General features: G+C 39.9%; 1 protein-coding gene across 1 annotated transcript; it reads left to right on the top strand.

Annotated features, from left to right (window-relative positions):
* Positions 1-1,077: 1,077 nt before the first annotated feature.
* Positions 1,078-16,507, top strand: LOC111340613 (pre-mRNA-processing factor 17-like). The gene is made up of 22 exons (XM_022947486.2): positions 1,078-1,337; positions 1,459-1,545; positions 2,340-2,400; positions 2,523-2,591; positions 3,466-3,517; positions 8,273-8,310; positions 9,082-9,174; positions 9,376-9,425; positions 9,516-9,609; positions 10,077-10,200; positions 10,637-10,727; positions 11,348-11,393; positions 11,893-11,994; positions 12,099-12,163; positions 12,306-12,356; positions 12,756-12,796; positions 13,382-13,474; positions 13,950-14,026; positions 14,457-14,557; positions 15,041-15,084; positions 15,290-15,358; positions 15,780-16,507. The coding sequence occupies exons 1-22, from the start codon at positions 1,161-1,163 to the stop codon at positions 15,886-15,888; spliced, it is 1,734 nt and encodes a 577-aa protein (XP_022803221.2). The 5' UTR covers positions 1,078-1,160; the 3' UTR covers positions 15,889-16,507.
* The last annotated feature ends 475 nt before the right edge of the window (positions 16,508-16,982 follow it).

Here is a 16,982-nt window from a genome sequence, read left to right as displayed (position 1 = left end):
CTCTCGCTCGAAGTGTGTAAAACGGTGAATAAAAGAGGGAAAAATCGTAAAGAAGAAACAAAACGATGGGATTAGGGTTCGCTTAGACAAGCTGACTGGTATTTGGCTTGGGCTAGAAGTCCAGTCGTGATCGTGGATTTTTTCTGTGGCAGAGAAACGAAACAGCTCTAAGCTAGCAAAAATACCTATCCACGAACGGTGTTAGACCACGTTGGAGAAGATTTCCAAACTTGCAGACCAACAAAAAATTGGCGTTGCAAATGCAAACTCCAGGCCGACGAAAGCTTTACGAGTCGCGAAAAATACATTCCGCAGAATATAAAGAACGCTAACAAAAAAAGAGGTAGGAAACTTTTTTATGAAAGTTAAAACTCTGGCATTTCACTAACAACTCCTGTAAGCCCTAGTTGTAAAAATCAAAATATAAAATAAATAATTAACTATGACCATCTCGAAACTCCATATATTAATATGGAGCAGAAGTTGTCGGTGTGGAGAGTCTTTTAAATACTGGGTGGGGGGGGGGGGGGGGTGAGAAAGTTTGTCTGACCAGGAGTGCTATGGAGCGCTTCCAGTCAAGAATACAGCGAGTGAAGCATACAAAGAACTGATAGAAGCGATACAAAAGAGGAGTAGTAGCATACATCGTAATGGCAGACGGCCTCGTACAAAGAACTGATAGAAGCGATATAAGAGAGGAATAGTAGCATACATCGTAATGGCGGACAGCCTCATTTGCCGGGCTCCTTAAACACGACGAATCGAACACTTCTCAAAGAAGCTATCCTATATGGAGTATGTGCATTGGGAAAATGTTACACGAGATACGTTTCTCTTACTTTTGACCAGATGCGACATTCGTCTGTTTGATTAATCAAGAAGGACTAGTGATGTTCGAGGCTATGCTGATATCAGGAACATTTTGAATTTCTTTTTTGCCTGTGGAACAAACCATCCCAAATAAACTATAGCAATGGGAAGCTATAGGCTTTACTAAGACTGCTTCTTTTTGTTTTGTTTTGTTTTGTTTTTTTCGGTTTTAGTCTTTTGTTTTTCCTGTCAAGGTATCATATGCTGGAACATTACGTGATACTTTACACGACAGAGTAACCGGAATAAACCTCATGCTTACTTAGTAACCCGGCCAACTTTGTAACAACATGGCGGCCATGGAAGCCCTTGTAAATGCCTACGGTGATGATAGCGATTCTGAAGGAAAAGAAAGTCCTGAAGAGGAAACTACAGCGGATCATACGGCACATCTAAATTCTAATGTCTCAATTTCACAACTTCAATCCAAAGTGCAGGTTAAAAGTGCTCCGGTTGTAACTGCAAAGGTTGGTATACGGAGTTAAGAGACGCATGGGTCCATTTTGTGAATTCTTCCAGTTCTCAAGATGCCAAAAAATTCTATGGATTACAAGCAGGCTTAATAAATGATTTGTTTTCATACCTCAGGAGGCTGTCGGTGTGATTAGACAAGTCGATCCCACCACCAAGGAGGTCACTTACAACCCGCGATATGAAGAGATGTACTCCCCGGAGGTGAAAATGAAGTGCATGGTGCACTACTCAGTTTTATCTCGGAAAATATTTACCTTCAGGGCTTTCAGCCTCAGCTTTTTTTATTTCGCCACCTGGGGACTCAAAAATCGTAGAAAGTCGCGTGAAATATAACTTATTAACCAAGCGCGAGGGCTATACTGGGAGAATATCAGCCCAAGGTCTTGACAGTACGGACTGAGCGCAGCGAGGTCGGTACAAAAAAGACTGAGGGCCGATATTCTTTCAGTACGGTCCCAAGCAAGCTTGGTTAATAAGAGATTTATTATACGACTGAAGTTCAAAGGGACAGAAGTGCGGTATCATTCGGGACCATTCGGGACAGTGCCTGGTCCAATACAAGCATTTTGATTGGTTGATTGGTTGATTTTAGTTATTGGCCCTCTGACTGCCCGAGTCGTGTAATAAATAAAATTATTGTTATGGAAGAAAAAGAAAGACACTTAGTGACACATGTAGGACACTGAACCATGGAGAAAAGCTAAGGATTGAGTATCTTATGCAAGTATCATCTCAAGTTAATTCTAGACCTTGAGAGCTCAAAGAAAAATGTTTGACTTGCTTTGCAACTGAGAAGACAACTTATATATCAAAGACTTTTACTGCAAATTTTCATGTAGTTGCCAAGTCTTTTTCTATTTGATTTTCCAGCCAAAATAATCTCAGACTGGAGTGTTTCACTGTAATTTATTAATTGAAATTAACTTTTATGTTTTGCAGTAAATTTTATGTTTTATAAATTAATATGTCTATGCTTTTCTGTTGTCTATGGATAGGTTGGACCATCTAATCCCTTTAAAACTAGGCAGCAAAATGCTCCAAAGAATGCACTAGCTGGTAACTTGAATTTATAAAAATTTTGTGTTTATAGCCAAACTGCTACTTTTATTTACATTTTGGTTTTTATAGACAGCACTGCACAATTGTACTCAGGATTAAATCTGTTGATTTGGTTTCAGGTTATGTTGAACCAGCTCACATGAGTGACTTTACATTTGAGACTCAAAGAAGAACATTTACTAGTTATGGTAAGGATATTAAAAAAAAAATTGAAGAACTGATTTAATATGCCGACGTTTCATCGACGTCATGGCGCCATTATCAAGGGTGCAAATGAAAATAAAATTAACAAATGTGAGTTCAAGAGTTACAACTACAATAATTTACACAGGGGAGGTAGCTATACAAATACTTAAGCATGGATTCTATCTATGCTATCCGTGCTAAAGTATTTGTATAGCTACCTCCCCTATGTAAATTAGTTGTTTCTCTTGAACTTGAACTCGTGTTTGTTAATTATATTTTCATTTGTTCTCTTGATAATGGCGTCATGAAGTCGCCGAAATGTCAGGATATTATATTGCTTGTTTTTACCTGTCCATGTATTAATAAATCTTTGTCAATACGAAGAACTGATTATTCAGTGTATTTATTGAATGGTATCAGCAGGCAGTATAGGCAGGTGGAATGAGTCTCTACTGACACTAAACTTCCTTTAACTCTTTCCACCTTAACAACAGTATGTATATTCTCTATACTGTTCTCCATACATTTTCTAAGCTGCTGACAAGGAGAATTTGTTTAACAATCAGGAGCTTCTTTAGTTGGTGATCATTTCCTATAATTATTCTTGTGACCTTAATGTTTAATTCAAGGTTGGTAGTGTAAGGAGAAACTAAATGCTAATCACTCCCAGGGCTTGAAGGGTTAACTAAAAGTCTGATTCATCTTATATTTTGTTTCTTTCTTTCTTATATCTGGAAGTGTTATTTAAATCGTTGTTTATAGTACAATCTGAAATTACTGACAGATCTTCAAATGAACTGTAGAAAGCTTGTAGAGTTTTACTCAGTAATTTAAAGAATTATTTAAATTTGATTTTTGTTGTACAAAATCTGTCAGGTTATGCCCTGGATCCAAGTGTAACAGGAGGGGCCAGCACAAGTGGGGAAAGGTTTGACTTCACAGATTTTTGTAAAAATTACATGAAGCATTTTGCCCCAGGTTTGATTAAGGCCAATCAAGCATTTTTAACATAGTCTTGCACAGCAGAAAAATTGCATCCCTTGGGTTAAGTTTCAAGGTATATGTAGTATGGTATCCCTGTGTATTATGTGTACGTATGTCACGTGACTAGCACATGGGGAGAGATCGGCCATCTTGATTAAAAGAAGACCTGTCGTTCTGTTGACATTTATATTTGTCTCGTCCTGCTTCTTAATATTACATGGTGGCAGCGGTGTTAGCCCTACATAATGCCTAATACAGAAGATTCTAATCCTGGACTAATTCAACTTCAAGCTCAAACGGTGAATAATCTCCCTCCTCTGGAAAAATTCAGGGGAGTAAATTCACCACAACAAGCTGAACTTTGGTCGAAATGGTTTCGTCGTTTCGAATGATATCGGATTGCATCTGGCCTCAAACATAAACCAGACATCGAGCAAGGCAGAACTCTACTCTACGCGATGGGTGAATGCACCGATGATATTCTTAAAACCCTAAATATCGATGAAGAACAAGCTTCGTACAAAAAGGTGAAAACAGCCCTTAACGAGTACTATGAAATCTGTCGCAACGTGCTGGTTGAGCGCGCCAAATTCAATTAAAGAGTCCAAAAACCAGGAGAACCTGTGGATTCGTTTATACAAGATCTATACAGACTTGCGGATGACTGTGAGTATGGTTTACTCAAAAATGAACTTATTCGTGGTAGAATAATTGTCGGAGTGTTAGAAGATGCACTTTCTGATCGACTTCAATCCAAATTGAAGCTAAAATTAGAAGAAGCATTTCAAATTAGTAGACAGGCAGAAGCAAGACAACAAAGTAGAGAGGTTGTACGGGGAAATACACTAACTAGCACAAACTCCGTAAACCTGGTCAAGCGTGCAAGCCAGAATAATAAGCAAAAACACCCCAGGAAAAAACAACCCCCTCAGAGTATCAACAAGTGCTCCTGGTGTGGTAACCACCCACACCAAGACCGGAAGCAATGCCCGGCTAGGAATGCCACCTGCTTAAAATGCAAGAAGAGGGGCCATTTTCAAGCAGTTTGTCGAAGCCAAAACAGCGAGCAGTCACAACAAAAGAAAAAAGTACATGAAATTGAAGAGGAAAATCATGACATTCCCTTTCTAGGAGAAATCCAAGGGGGGGGAAAACAGCTGGATCGTTCAAGTGGGGATGAATGAATACGTCACTCTCTGCAAGCTAGATACTGGCGCATCTGTATCCGTTGTTGGTGACTCATTACCCTGGTTAAAGAATCAGCCTTTGGAGAATGTCCAGCAAACACTCATGGGGCAGGGGGGGGACCCGCCTACCTGTTACTGGATCATTCCTAGCCACGATTAAGTACAGACAATACAAGATCCAAAAACGAGTTTACGTCATTAAGAACCAGTCATCTTCGCTCCTCAGCAGACGAGCCTTTGTCGATCTCGGTCTTGCCCAATGCCTCGATGCAGACGTTGAAGAACTGAGTACGCAAGTACCTTACTTTAGAACGGAATTCCCAAAGTTGTTCACCAGACTCGGGAAGATGACAACAGAGTATCGTATTGCTCTTAAACCTGACGCCCAGCCAGTGTACCTGTACACACCAAGAGGAGTTCCCCACCCATTACTCCTTAAAGTAAAGGAGGAATTAGAGAGGATGATTCAAGAAGGAGTCATCTCCCCAGTTACGAAGCCGACCGAATGGTGCTCAGGGATATTCCCAGTCCTCAAGCCAAATGGAAAAGTTCGCATCTGCGTAGACCTAGTCCAACTCAACAAAAGCGTTAAGAGAGAGGTCCATCCAATGTATTCTGTAGATGAAAGCCCAGCAAAGCTGAGTAAAAGTAGAGTCTTTAGCAAACTCGACGCTAACAGCGGATTTTGGCAACTCCCTCTCAACAAGGTGTCCCGCCTACTTACAACCTTCATCACGCCATACGGTCGTTACTGTTTTAATCGTCTTCCCTTTGGGATCACCTCAGCCCTGGAAGTCTTCCAGCGCACCATGACTAGTATCCTGGGGGACCTCAAGGGAGTTGTATGCCATATTGATGACACCTTGTACATGCAGCAACACAAGCGGAGCATGATGAACGACTGAGAACTGTCCTTAAGCGGCTACAGGTAGCCGGAGTGACGCTCAACGAGAAATGTGGGTTTTCTAAACATTCTGTAAAATTCCTGGGACATATTATTGATGAAAAAGGCATCTGTCCAGACCCAGCCAAAACTGAAGCTATACGCAATTTCCCAGTCCCACAGAAAGTCAATGACCTCCAACGCTTCATGTGAATGGTCAATGAAATGGCAAAGTTTATACCAAACCTGGCCAATCTCAACAAACCACTACGACAACTCCTAAAAAAAGAGAACACGTGGAAATGGGATAAAGCCTAACAGCAGTCATTTGAAGGAATCAAGAATGAACTGACATCTGCAACAAACCTTGCCCACTATGACCCAAGTCGTCCTACAGTCATCTCAAGCGATGCCTCTAACTTTGGATTTGGGGCTGTTCTTCTACAGCTCCAAGAGGACGGTACCAGGAAGCCGGTGTACTATGCATCTAGATCCCTCTAAGAAACTGAGAAAAGGTACGCAGTCATTGAGAAAGAGGCCCTGGCTGTGACATGGGCTTGTGAAAAGTTTTCCGACTATGTACTCGGAATGAAGTTTACAGTGGAAACCGACCACAAGCCACTAGTACCCCTTTTCACTTCAACTGATCTCTCCAAAATGCCACCACGCATCTTAAGATTCAGAATGCGTCTCATGAGGTACGAACTCGACGTTGTATACGTACCCGGCAAGGAACAAATTACCGCAGACACATTGTCATGCGCCCCCATCAAGAAGAATGTAAATGAGAACATACATCTTGTGGAGGAAGTGGAAAGCTTCACACAACAGATCGTAGCAGGGCTTCCAGTAATGCCTAAGCAGCTGCAAGATATCAGTGGAGCCCAAGACCAGGATGAAGTATGCAGGATGATCAAGAAGTACTGCCTAGAAGGATGGCCGGCATACATGCCAAGTTCTACCATACTCCGTTCATACTGGGAGAATAAGAAACATTTAACTGTAATAGACAAGATTCTACTATATGATGACGGTATTGTGATTCCAGCAGGAATGAGGCTGGAAATACTTGACCTCTTACATCAAGGATACCTTGGGATAACAAAGATGCAAGCACGAGGCAAGATGTCTGTGTGGTGGCCGGCGATTACTACAGCGATAGCAGGCATGGTGACGAAATGTTTTACGTATGCTAAGAACAGACCAGTGCCCAAGGAGCCCCTGATGCCATCGTCATTCCCATCCAAGCCATGGGAAAGACTAGCCGCTGATCTCTTTGATCTAAAGGGAAAGAAACATCTTATTGTAGTTGACTACTACTCAAGGTGGACTGAAGTTAAAGCACTTCCAAGTGAATTGTCCGAGTCAGTAATCAAAGCCCTGAAAGAAATATTTTCAACTCACGGAATTCCAGACTTACTGGTGTCCGATAACGGCCCACAGTTTGCTTGTAAATCCTTCCAACTGTTTGCAAGTAACTACGGGTTCACTCATATTACTAGCTCGCCAATGTATGCAAGAGGAAATGGCGAAGTAGAGAGAGCGGTACATACTGTCAAGGATATCCTAAAAAAAAATGATGATCCCTATCTCGGTTTTCTAGCATACTGAACAGCACCTCTTCACAATGGCCTGGCGCCATGCGAACTTCTGATGAACCGCCAACTCCGCACCCAGTTACCAACTTTCCCTGACAATCTACAACCAAACCTACGACTGAAAGACCTGGCAAAACTAGATGCAAAAGAGGAACTCTACCGCAGCAACCAGAAAAGCAACCATGACCGCAGATACAAGGCAAAAGACCTACCAGAACTTCAGAGTGGAGAGAAAGTTTGGATACGCGATCAAGATCAGATGGGAAGAGTCCTAGCGGCATCTTCATCACCACGATCCTACATATTTGAAACAGACAAGGGAACACAGCTTCGAAGGAACAGGACAGCCCTAGTTTCAGCAGATACCTGTACAAAGACACCCGACACCCAACCAGAAGCTAACGTTGAGACAGAAATGCTGAGGAAAAATCAAAAAGTGCCCACCAGCAAAGACCTGACCACAGCTGTGTTCAAGCCTACTGAGAGCTGCTACAAAGCTGAACCAGACACCCCGAAAGTGCACATGATGCGCTCAGGGAGAGTAGTGAAACTGCCACAGAGACTTATTCAGGACACTTGAACGTTGAACATTTGAACATTGCTTTTGTTTACAGTAGACCCTTATACTGTTTGATATGTTGTTTATAATTGTCTGTTTGATTACTGTAAAAGCTTTAAGGGGAGGTGTAGTGTGGTATCCCTGTGTGTTATGTGTACGTATGTCACATGACTAGCACATGGGGAGAGATCCGCCATCTTGATTAAAAGAAGATCTGTCGTTCTGTTGACATTTATATTTGTCTCGTCCTGCTTCTTAATATTACAGTATAGAAAGGAGAGAGGTTTGCAGAGTGTTTTGAATTACATGTACAGGTAGAATGCAATTTTTCATCTTTTACCTAAAGACTTAAAAGGAATATCCCAACACAAAGGACAGACAGCAACATAAACCACCAAATGGTGGCTGAAATATTAATTTTTATTTGTACAAATCAATAGTTATTCATTGATCCATTATAATGTATGAATAGGTTTGTTGGAGATGTTGAAAAAGCAGAGGAGAAGAAAGGTATGTACCTTAAATGCAAGCGAGGAAAAACTCAACATTTCTGATTAATTTTAGTTTGTTTAGACTGGGTGATCCCTTGCTTATTTTTCCATTTCTTTAGCACATTAATTGTGGTAGAACTGTTACATAGGATTTGATTTACCTTATTTTCTCGGTTATAAGGCGCACGGTTTTTTGAAGAAAATTCTGTCTTGGGTGGAAAGTTAGTGCTGAAATTGGGGTGTGTCTTATGGCCAAGTATTTTTGTGCAACTAAATCTTAAGATCACAACTTTTAGCAGAACTTACAGTTAAAAAGAGGAAAACAGAGAAGCAAACAAACGGAAATTTGCATACTTTCTTAACACTTGGTAACGTGATATCCATGATAAAAAAACCTCATTTCAAATTCCTAGAATCGTGTTTTTGTCACGTGCTTGAAAAGTTCCTCTGAATAAATGATGTGGATATAAAACCTGCCTTCTTCTTCCATCCAGCCTTTTTTATGCACTGAAACTGGCATCCTTGGTGGCGTGTTGATATTCAGCTGTCGAACACCTTTGATTATGACTTTTCGTGGGAATTTTTCGCCATTTGCTTTCACTGCCAGAGCAACTGTGAAACTTTCTCAGATCCATTACAACTTTTGTTAACTCTCAACCTTTTGGTGCATCTTATTACTGAGTATTTTCACATAATTTTCAGTTTGGGAACTTGGCTTGACTAAGTTGCTAAGTTTGGGGTGCGTCTTCTAACTGAGTGCACCTTATAACCAAGAAAGTATTTTCTCCAGGCCTGACAATATTTGAAGCAGCAGAAGCTCGCCCAGGTGACAAGAGAAAACGAGAAAAGCCTGGTGATCCTGGAGACATTGAAGGATACAAAGGTAAAGAGTGCAAAGAAAGAGCAACATTGTTGATAGTTTTTTTGAAATATTTTATTGAATTTGGGACCAAAATTTTACCATATCACTTTGACACAGCTATGCAGTTTTCCTTTATCTTATTATTCCATTCTGTTTTTGTGATATCTTTCAAATTCTTGCATACAAGATTCAGTGACATACAGCGGTAACCTTCACTTTTAGGTCCATGGGCAACATTTGTTGATGAAGCCAAAGTTGCTAAGCCGTCTGAGGTGAGATTAGGAGGATTTAAGTTTTTAAGCAACATTAAATGTATAAATTGACACTTGCAGAGTTTTTAAAATTATTGTATCTTTCTCAAGGAACAAGCAGCTAAACTTGAGGAATTTGAGATGACAAAACAAAAGAGAACTAAGAAAGAAGAACAAGTTGTGGAAGAAAAGACCACTCTTCATGGTAAGGGAATGTGTCAAAAAAAAAAAAATGTTTTCATTTGGTCCCCTGTTTTGGAAATTTCAATTTTAGGTGCACATTCTAGTTCAGGGAATTTAGTTGCTCTTTCCATAAGCAGCTGCCAGTGGCGTGAAAGCAGCTTGCTGTAAAGTGAAACCCCAAAAAAGAGCCTGTTCATTGGCTAAACAGAGGATGGTGAGAGATTGTATAGCAGCGGTAGATCACTGGCAACTGGCTTTTATTGAAACCTCAGATTTTACATGATGGAAACCTTGTACATGAAGCTGTCTGCAACCTCAACATACTCTCTGTATGTGACAGTGATTTTTCTTCTAGACAAAGTTAAATGACTTGTGTATGAACTGAAGATGGAGCCATCTTCTTGTCACCTCAGTCTTTCTACATGACTTCTAATTGTGCACAGATGTATATTGTTTCTGATTTAACTTTATTTATCAATTGTCTTTTAGTTCAAGATTCTGTGGACTATCAAGGTCGCTCTTATCTTCACATTCCAAAAGATCTGGATGTTAAACTGGATACAGATGAACCACCAGAGAGATGTTATTTACCAAAGAAACACATTCACACATGGTTAGTTTTAGTTGAGTGTTTGTTCGAGAATACATCTTATCTTGTCATAGGGTGTTACTGTTTTACAGTTTTTCTTTCGAATAAATGTGCCTGCTCTTTAAAGGGATTTCTGTTTCTGCCGCAGAACACCTGTAGTTGGAGATTATGGTGCCGAAACACTAATTTGAAACAGTAGCTAACTTGTGATTTGTAAACATTAATTTTTTGAAAAAAGGAATTATTAAAATAAAACAAAAACAGAAACCTCTCTGTTATTCACTGGAGGCTCATTAATTAATGTTGCATAACTTGCTGTAGACTTCTCTGTCTTGCAAATTATTACACAATATCCAATATAATTTTTTTTTAACTTGGGTACTTCAGACATGGATAATGGAAAAATAACCTTCTTTAACAATACTGGTTACAATGTATCTTTGATTTTAATCTCATGCAGGACTGGACACTCAAAGGGTGTCTCCTCCATCAGGTTCTTTCCAACGTCAGCTCACCTGTTATTGTCTTGTAGTATGGACTGCAAAATTAAGGTATGTTTGACCAGTACAACTGATGGACAGACTGTAATTTGCTTAGTCGATAATCTCAGAATTCTTTAATCCAAACAGAAGAGAGTCTAAGTTTGTAACATAATTATCTGCAGAAGAGCCTTGAATCAGTACAACCAAACTACAATCTTCTACAATTCATCTAATGAACAAAACTCTACCAAAAAGTGATGACATGTAACTTCCCTTTTTGGTATCAAAAGGGAGAAATGTAGAATAGCTAGAAGGGAAAGATAAAATTCAAATATTTTCAGATGTTGCTATTAAAATTGCAAAGGGATTGACTACAGCACAACATTCCATGCAAGCAAGATAACAGTACTTAACGAGTTAGAACTTGCATAGTTGTTGACGACAAGACTTTGTAAACTTTCCGTTTTCAACAGCATTACAAGTTCGTAGTATCGCATTGATGGAGACTGGACAACTGGGGGCTGTTTCACTGTCGTGACAGCCTAAAGCTGAAAATAATCTGAAACCGAAAAGGAGGAAAAGGGAACTGAGTTACGAAATTGTGTGCTGCATTGCTCGTTCTGGGGTACCTTCTTCTCGTCCTACTTTTTTTTTATTAATTTTGTTTTTGTTTATTTTGTCGGTTCAAGCTTTGGGAAGTTTACGGAAAAAGACGCTGTTTAAGAACATTCATGGGTGAGTTTTCATTTGTTTCGTCTAGTTTAACCTTTTTACAATATTGCGCCACAATTCACATTAAAAAATGCTGGCCTATTGAGTTTTATGTTTTCATGAAACATATTCCAATAAGATTACAGTACCTTATCCAAACTTTGATAACTTCGCTGGGTTTCATAGAACTGTTCCGACTTATTCATCGCCTCGATCACTAAACCTTAGCCAGTGTAACGTAGCTCGCAGCGCATGGACTGGATAGGACATTGACAGAGGAATAGTATGGTGCCATTTCTCTAATTCCCAGTCCCCTCCCTTAAGCATCAGCAGACTTAGGTCTTCATTACGCGATAGATTAGGGTGTGTGTAACCCCGAGTGTGTCTCACACTACGATGCTACAGCACCGCGGGTTCCTTTTTTCACATACTTTTTTTCTACCCTTCCGATGGGCATCGACGAAAAGGTGGGACTGCTGGTAGTCTACGTGCGTGTTAATCTTGTGTTGTTGTCTTTTTGAAGGTCACAGTAAAGCTGTGCGTGACATTTCGTTTAACAACAGTGGAGCACAGTTTCTAAGTGCTGCTTATGATAGATATGTCAAGCTTTGGGACACAGAAACAGGTGGGAAATCTTGAAAAAATGTCTTCATTTTTGTCAACGCTACAGCGAATTCCAGTTTAGATTCATATTTTCCTGGTAGAATTTACATGACACCTACGTTGCAGGGCAGTGCACTGGACGTTTTACCAACCGAAAAGTTCCATACTGTGTCAAGTTTAACCCTGACGAGGTTAGTCACACGCCTTAATGTTTTGAAATAGAACCAGAGCTGATGAGATATTGTTCTAACTTAATGTAATAGTTACTTGTCGGTTTTGCAAGATTTCCTCGTTGATTTTCCGGAACAAAACCACTTTTCTCTTTCTTCTCAGGATAAGCAGCATTTATTCGTTTGTGGAACATCAGACAAGAAAATATTAACGGTAACAATGGAGACATTTTCAGCCGTTGTGGCGTTTGCTGTAAACTGTGCACTATGTTTTTTCTCGAGGAAAAATGCCCTCCAGAAGATAAATTATTATTTTAGAGTAGACAAGTGGTAAACTTGGCAAAGAAAAAAGGTTGCCACCTACGTGATGATAATATTATTATTATTTTTGTAAGAACTTATCAAATAGAGTAAAGTGGGAAGGGGAAAAGTGCCGAAGTCGCCGTGTTTATGACCAATCTGAGAAACTGATCGGATTGTCGCGGGAACACAAGCTGTTTTCTACAAACAAATTTCGAGCACAGAATTGCTTGGTGTAGGGGAAAAAAGGGCATAGCTCCTAATTCTTAGCCTTTCACAAATTACTTGTTAACAGTTATTTCTCTGATTACAGTGGGACACCCGAGCGAACGAAATTGTTCAAGAATACGACAGGTAGGTCAAAACTGAACTTGTTTAGTTTTGCTACTAAACTTGAAGGCAATGATGAGAGTTATTTATCAGTACTCTGAATCATTTTTAGTCTCTTCGAACAACAACTAAGCCCTTTGAATGAAACAAAAATAACACCTGTAAATAATGAGGTTGTGGGGTAGCAATTCTCCAAAAGGGTAAATAAGACATAAACAAACTAAAAAAAACCTTGAAAAAGGCAAGCCAAATATCCAAAACTTGAATTTGCTCCGTACTTTTAAAAGTAGTTGTTAGGTAAAGTCATAATCCTCGTACATGAGCAGAAACCTGAAAAAATTTCGGGCTTTGACGGAATTCAAACCTGTCCCTCCCAGACCCTAGTTGGGCGTCACTACTAACTGAGTTACGATGCCATAGGTTGGGAGCGAGGTAGAAAGTAGTTATGTCGCTACTAACTGAGTTACGATGCCACACGTTGGGAGCGAGGTAGAAAGCAGTTAGGTCACTACTAACTGAGTTACGATGCCACACGTTGGGATCGAGGTAGAAAGTAGTTTTGTCACCTTAAGCAAGAGAGCATCGTCTAAAATATGGGCTTCGTTGCAGACATCTTGGCGCGGTGAACACAATAACATTTGTGGATCAAAACAGAAGATTCGTGACGACTTCAGATGACAAAAGTATCAGAGTATGGGAATGGTGAGTAGCTGTGTCGATATCTTCCTTAGTCCATTCGTGTTTACTAAAACTAAAAGTTGTAACAGTCATTTTGTTCGTCAAGTTCTTGCGATGATCGGGACCTTGCAATTTCTCACTAAGTTGAGAGATGCAGAGGTAGAAGTGCTCACTGCTGCGACCTAAGCTCGATCATTAGACGTGGCGGCACATATTGGTTGACCAGGGTTGTCAGGTTGGCTTTCGTCATGTTCCAAGGAGGTTTTCACTGAACTCTTCGGACCTATTCCCTCGGGTAAAAAAACTCAGAACACCCTACATATACATTCTAATTCGACTGGAAACTGAAACCGAAGATTAACTTTTGAGCACTCATTTTTTATCTTTTTCTTCGTGCACCTTTCTTTCTCTCGATCCTATATTTCTCGCGTAGAGTTAATTTCTCATAATCATCGCAAACTCTGTCATTTGACTCTAGATTTTTCATTTTTCAAATCAGGGACATTCCTGTGGATTTCAAGTATATTGCCGAACCCAGTATGCATTCGATGCCTGCAGTTGCTCTTCACCCAAACAGTAAGTTGCTCTTATTTTCACTTCGTTGCGGTTATTAATGACCTGAAACTTGCACCTGACAGTAATAGGATTGTATCCACCCGCCACTAAAAGAAGTTGACCTGAGCGGAGACCTGGACGCAAGGCTAAATGGAACAGCACTTGGTAGCTGATCTACCGCGCAGCTCTGCTGCACGTCACCTCGTTCGTTTCCAAACCCGTCTCTGTAAAATAAAGAGCCTCGATTCTAATCCCTTCCCTTCTTTTGAAAAGTGACTGGTTATCAGACACGTTTCTACTCTCAGGAGTGATAAACATCCAACTTCTCTCTAAAATGTTGACATATTATTCAGCAAGACGAAACCCCAAATTCTCGAACGCTAGACAGGAGAACCACCAAGCATATCGTGGTATTTGAAAAGTTGAATTTACGTCTTTGTTGTCTCTGCAGACAAATGGATGGCATGTCAGTCTATGGACAATCAAATCATGGTGTTCGCAGTACTAAATCGTTTCCGTCAGAACAGAAAGAAAACGTTCAAAGGCCACATGGTGAGAAGCAAGCGATTCGATCATTGAACACATTGACCCCTGAGAGTGATCAGCATCTAATTTCTCCTTACAATATCACCCCTGAATTAAACATCAATGTCATGAGAATTAAGGAAATGATCACGACTAAAAAAAACTCTTGATTGTTAGAGAAATTCTCCTTGTAAGTATCGTAGGAAATGTATAGAGAATAGTATGGAGAATATGTATACTGATGTTAGGGTGGAGAGGGTTAAACCTTTGATTCCTAAGAGAGACTCCCATCTAAATGCTTTCAGCCGTTAATCAAGAATGAAGGGAGTGATCTCCAACTAAAGAATCTTTTGATTGTAAAACAAATTCTCCTTGTCAGCACTTTAGAAAATGTATAGAGAACAGTATGGAGAATATGCATGCTGGTATAAGGGTATAAAGGATTTTAAAATTCTTAAGTTGGTGAAATAGTCGTCTCACAGAAAATACCGGTGTTCATTCTTTGTTTAGGTTGCAGGCTATGCATGTCAGTTGAACTTCTCTCCGGATGGAAGGTAAAATTCAGACCACAGCTTTCTGAAAGTCAGAAAATATTGCAAACTTTGTGGTTTGATGTCGATGAAATTCCAGTGGAAAAAAAAGTAAAATTGCAAGGGTCTTTGCGTGTGTGTTTGTTTGCTTGTTTAGATTTTGTATTTCTTTTATCCGTGTCAATAGGGAAATATACAAATGTTTATTGTTTGCTCATTGTGTTTTTAGTTATCTTATTTCCGGCGACGCAGATGGCAAGCTTTGTATATGGGATTGGAAATCGACAAAACTCTACAGGTAATAAGGGCCCAAGAACCTCTTACTAACCGAGTTTGAGGTCTGTGCTGCAAGTTACGGACCGAATTTTATAGCGCTCTGAGAGGGAAAATACGAGGCTCTGTAACGTACAGTACGGACTGAGAAAACGAGGTCATTATATGTCTGGGTTCAAACAAAGGGGAGGATTTCAATTCAAACAAAGTTTTGAATGAAGCGGGCCATACAGTGAATATGGCCTGCTTCCTTGACGAATCATAGCGCACTTACTAACTAAGAAATATGATGATTTGTGAGAATGCGTTTGACTTCTACCCGTTCTGTTTCTGTTTTCAGAGCCTGAAGGAAAAAGAATGTGTTATTTGTTAGCGTACCTTCTGTTTTTGAAGTTTTTGTAACATCTTTTGTTTTATTTATTTATTTATTTTTTTTCGTCTTGCAGTAAGTTTAAAGCCCACGACGCAGTTTGCATCGCCTGCCTGTGGCATCCTCACGAGACGTCAAAGGTGGTGACCTGTGGCTGGGATGGACTCATTAAGTACTGGGACTGAAAATTCGAATTAAAAGAAGAAACGACGACGTTCATGCTTCAAAGGAACTTTCGCACGTCCCAAAAGTTAACACCGGAACTCGTTTGCATTGAATTTGCAAAATGACTTACGTTTCCGCATACAAAATTCCTACGGGGAAAATTCCTCTGCGATGAGGGAAACTTTCACCGTCTGAAGAGACTGGCAAACTGTAAATTTAAGTTCGACATTATACAACTGAACACCCCCCTCGGGATGTTAACTCTTTGGTAGCAAAATCGCGCTCTGCTGTTTTGCAATAGTTTTCTAATTCCACCTTCCAGTATTCTGTACAGTGTGGCCGTTTACGGATAAACTCATCGAAACTGTTCGGTGTACGACATTCTTCAATAACGTACGAGCTCTGACGTTAACGATAACGTTAACGGAAACCAAGGAGTAGAAAAAGAGAGAATGGAACAATTCTTGCGGGGAGGGGGGGAGGGGAGAGGAGTGAAGCGGAGAGGGGTGGAGCGGAGAGGGGTGGAGCGTATAGAGCATTTTCAATGATTCATCCACAGCCAGTAGTTCTCATATTGGAAACAGCAGTTGGTCGGTGTAAGTATATGAACAATTCTGTAATAAAGTTTTTACTGATGTAGATTGTACTCTGTTATGATGTTGATTTAGTGATAAAATAGATCTAGGGAAAGGGCTGTTAACATGATGAAGACTGTTTGCCACTTTTCTCGGAACAAATTTGTCATGTGAAACAATGTCGCACAGAAAGTGAAAGCGATATTCAAAACTCTTACAACTCGAGTCTCCCAGACAATGATCAATGATAAACTTTCTACCTTGACAAGAAAATTCTATTCTATCCAGTATGAGATCCACAAGCTTTATTTTATTTTTGGTTGTATGAAAATTGTTCTAACTGATAATATCTTAATTTCAAGTGCTGTATTGTTTTCATTGACTTGTCTCTCGAGGCATCTTTAGGCACATCCGTTTTTACTCTTTGGAGTGCAAAGAATAAAAATACTTCTCTATCAAAGATCACGAGAAGGTTTAAATAGTGGAAATGTTCAAAATGATGGTAAGCATTAAAAAATGGAAATAGATTTGGAAGCATT

The sequence above is a fragment of the Stylophora pistillata genome, chromosome 8 (assembly GCF_964205215.1).
Source record: "Stylophora pistillata chromosome 8, jaStyPist1.2, whole genome shotgun sequence".
NCBI classification, from domain to species: domain Eukaryota; kingdom Metazoa; phylum Cnidaria; class Anthozoa; order Scleractinia; family Pocilloporidae; genus Stylophora; species Stylophora pistillata.
Note: the sequence above shows the minus strand (reverse complement) of the source record. Positions and strands in the feature narration are given on the sequence as shown.

Excerpts from the sequence above, each read along its gene's own strand:
- LOC111340613 (XM_022947486.2), top strand. The coding sequence starts at position 1,161 with ATGGCGGCCATGGAAGCCCTTGTAAATGCCTACGGTGATGATAGCGAT. Across the intron at positions 2,401-2,522 it reads TCCAAAGAATGCACTAGCTG|GTTATGTTGAACCAGCTCAC; the intron begins GTAACTTGAATT and ends ATTTGGTTTCAG. Across the intron at positions 12,357-12,755 it reads CAGACAAGAAAATATTAACG|TGGGACACCCGAGCGAACGA; the intron begins GTAACAATGGAG and ends CTCTGATTACAG.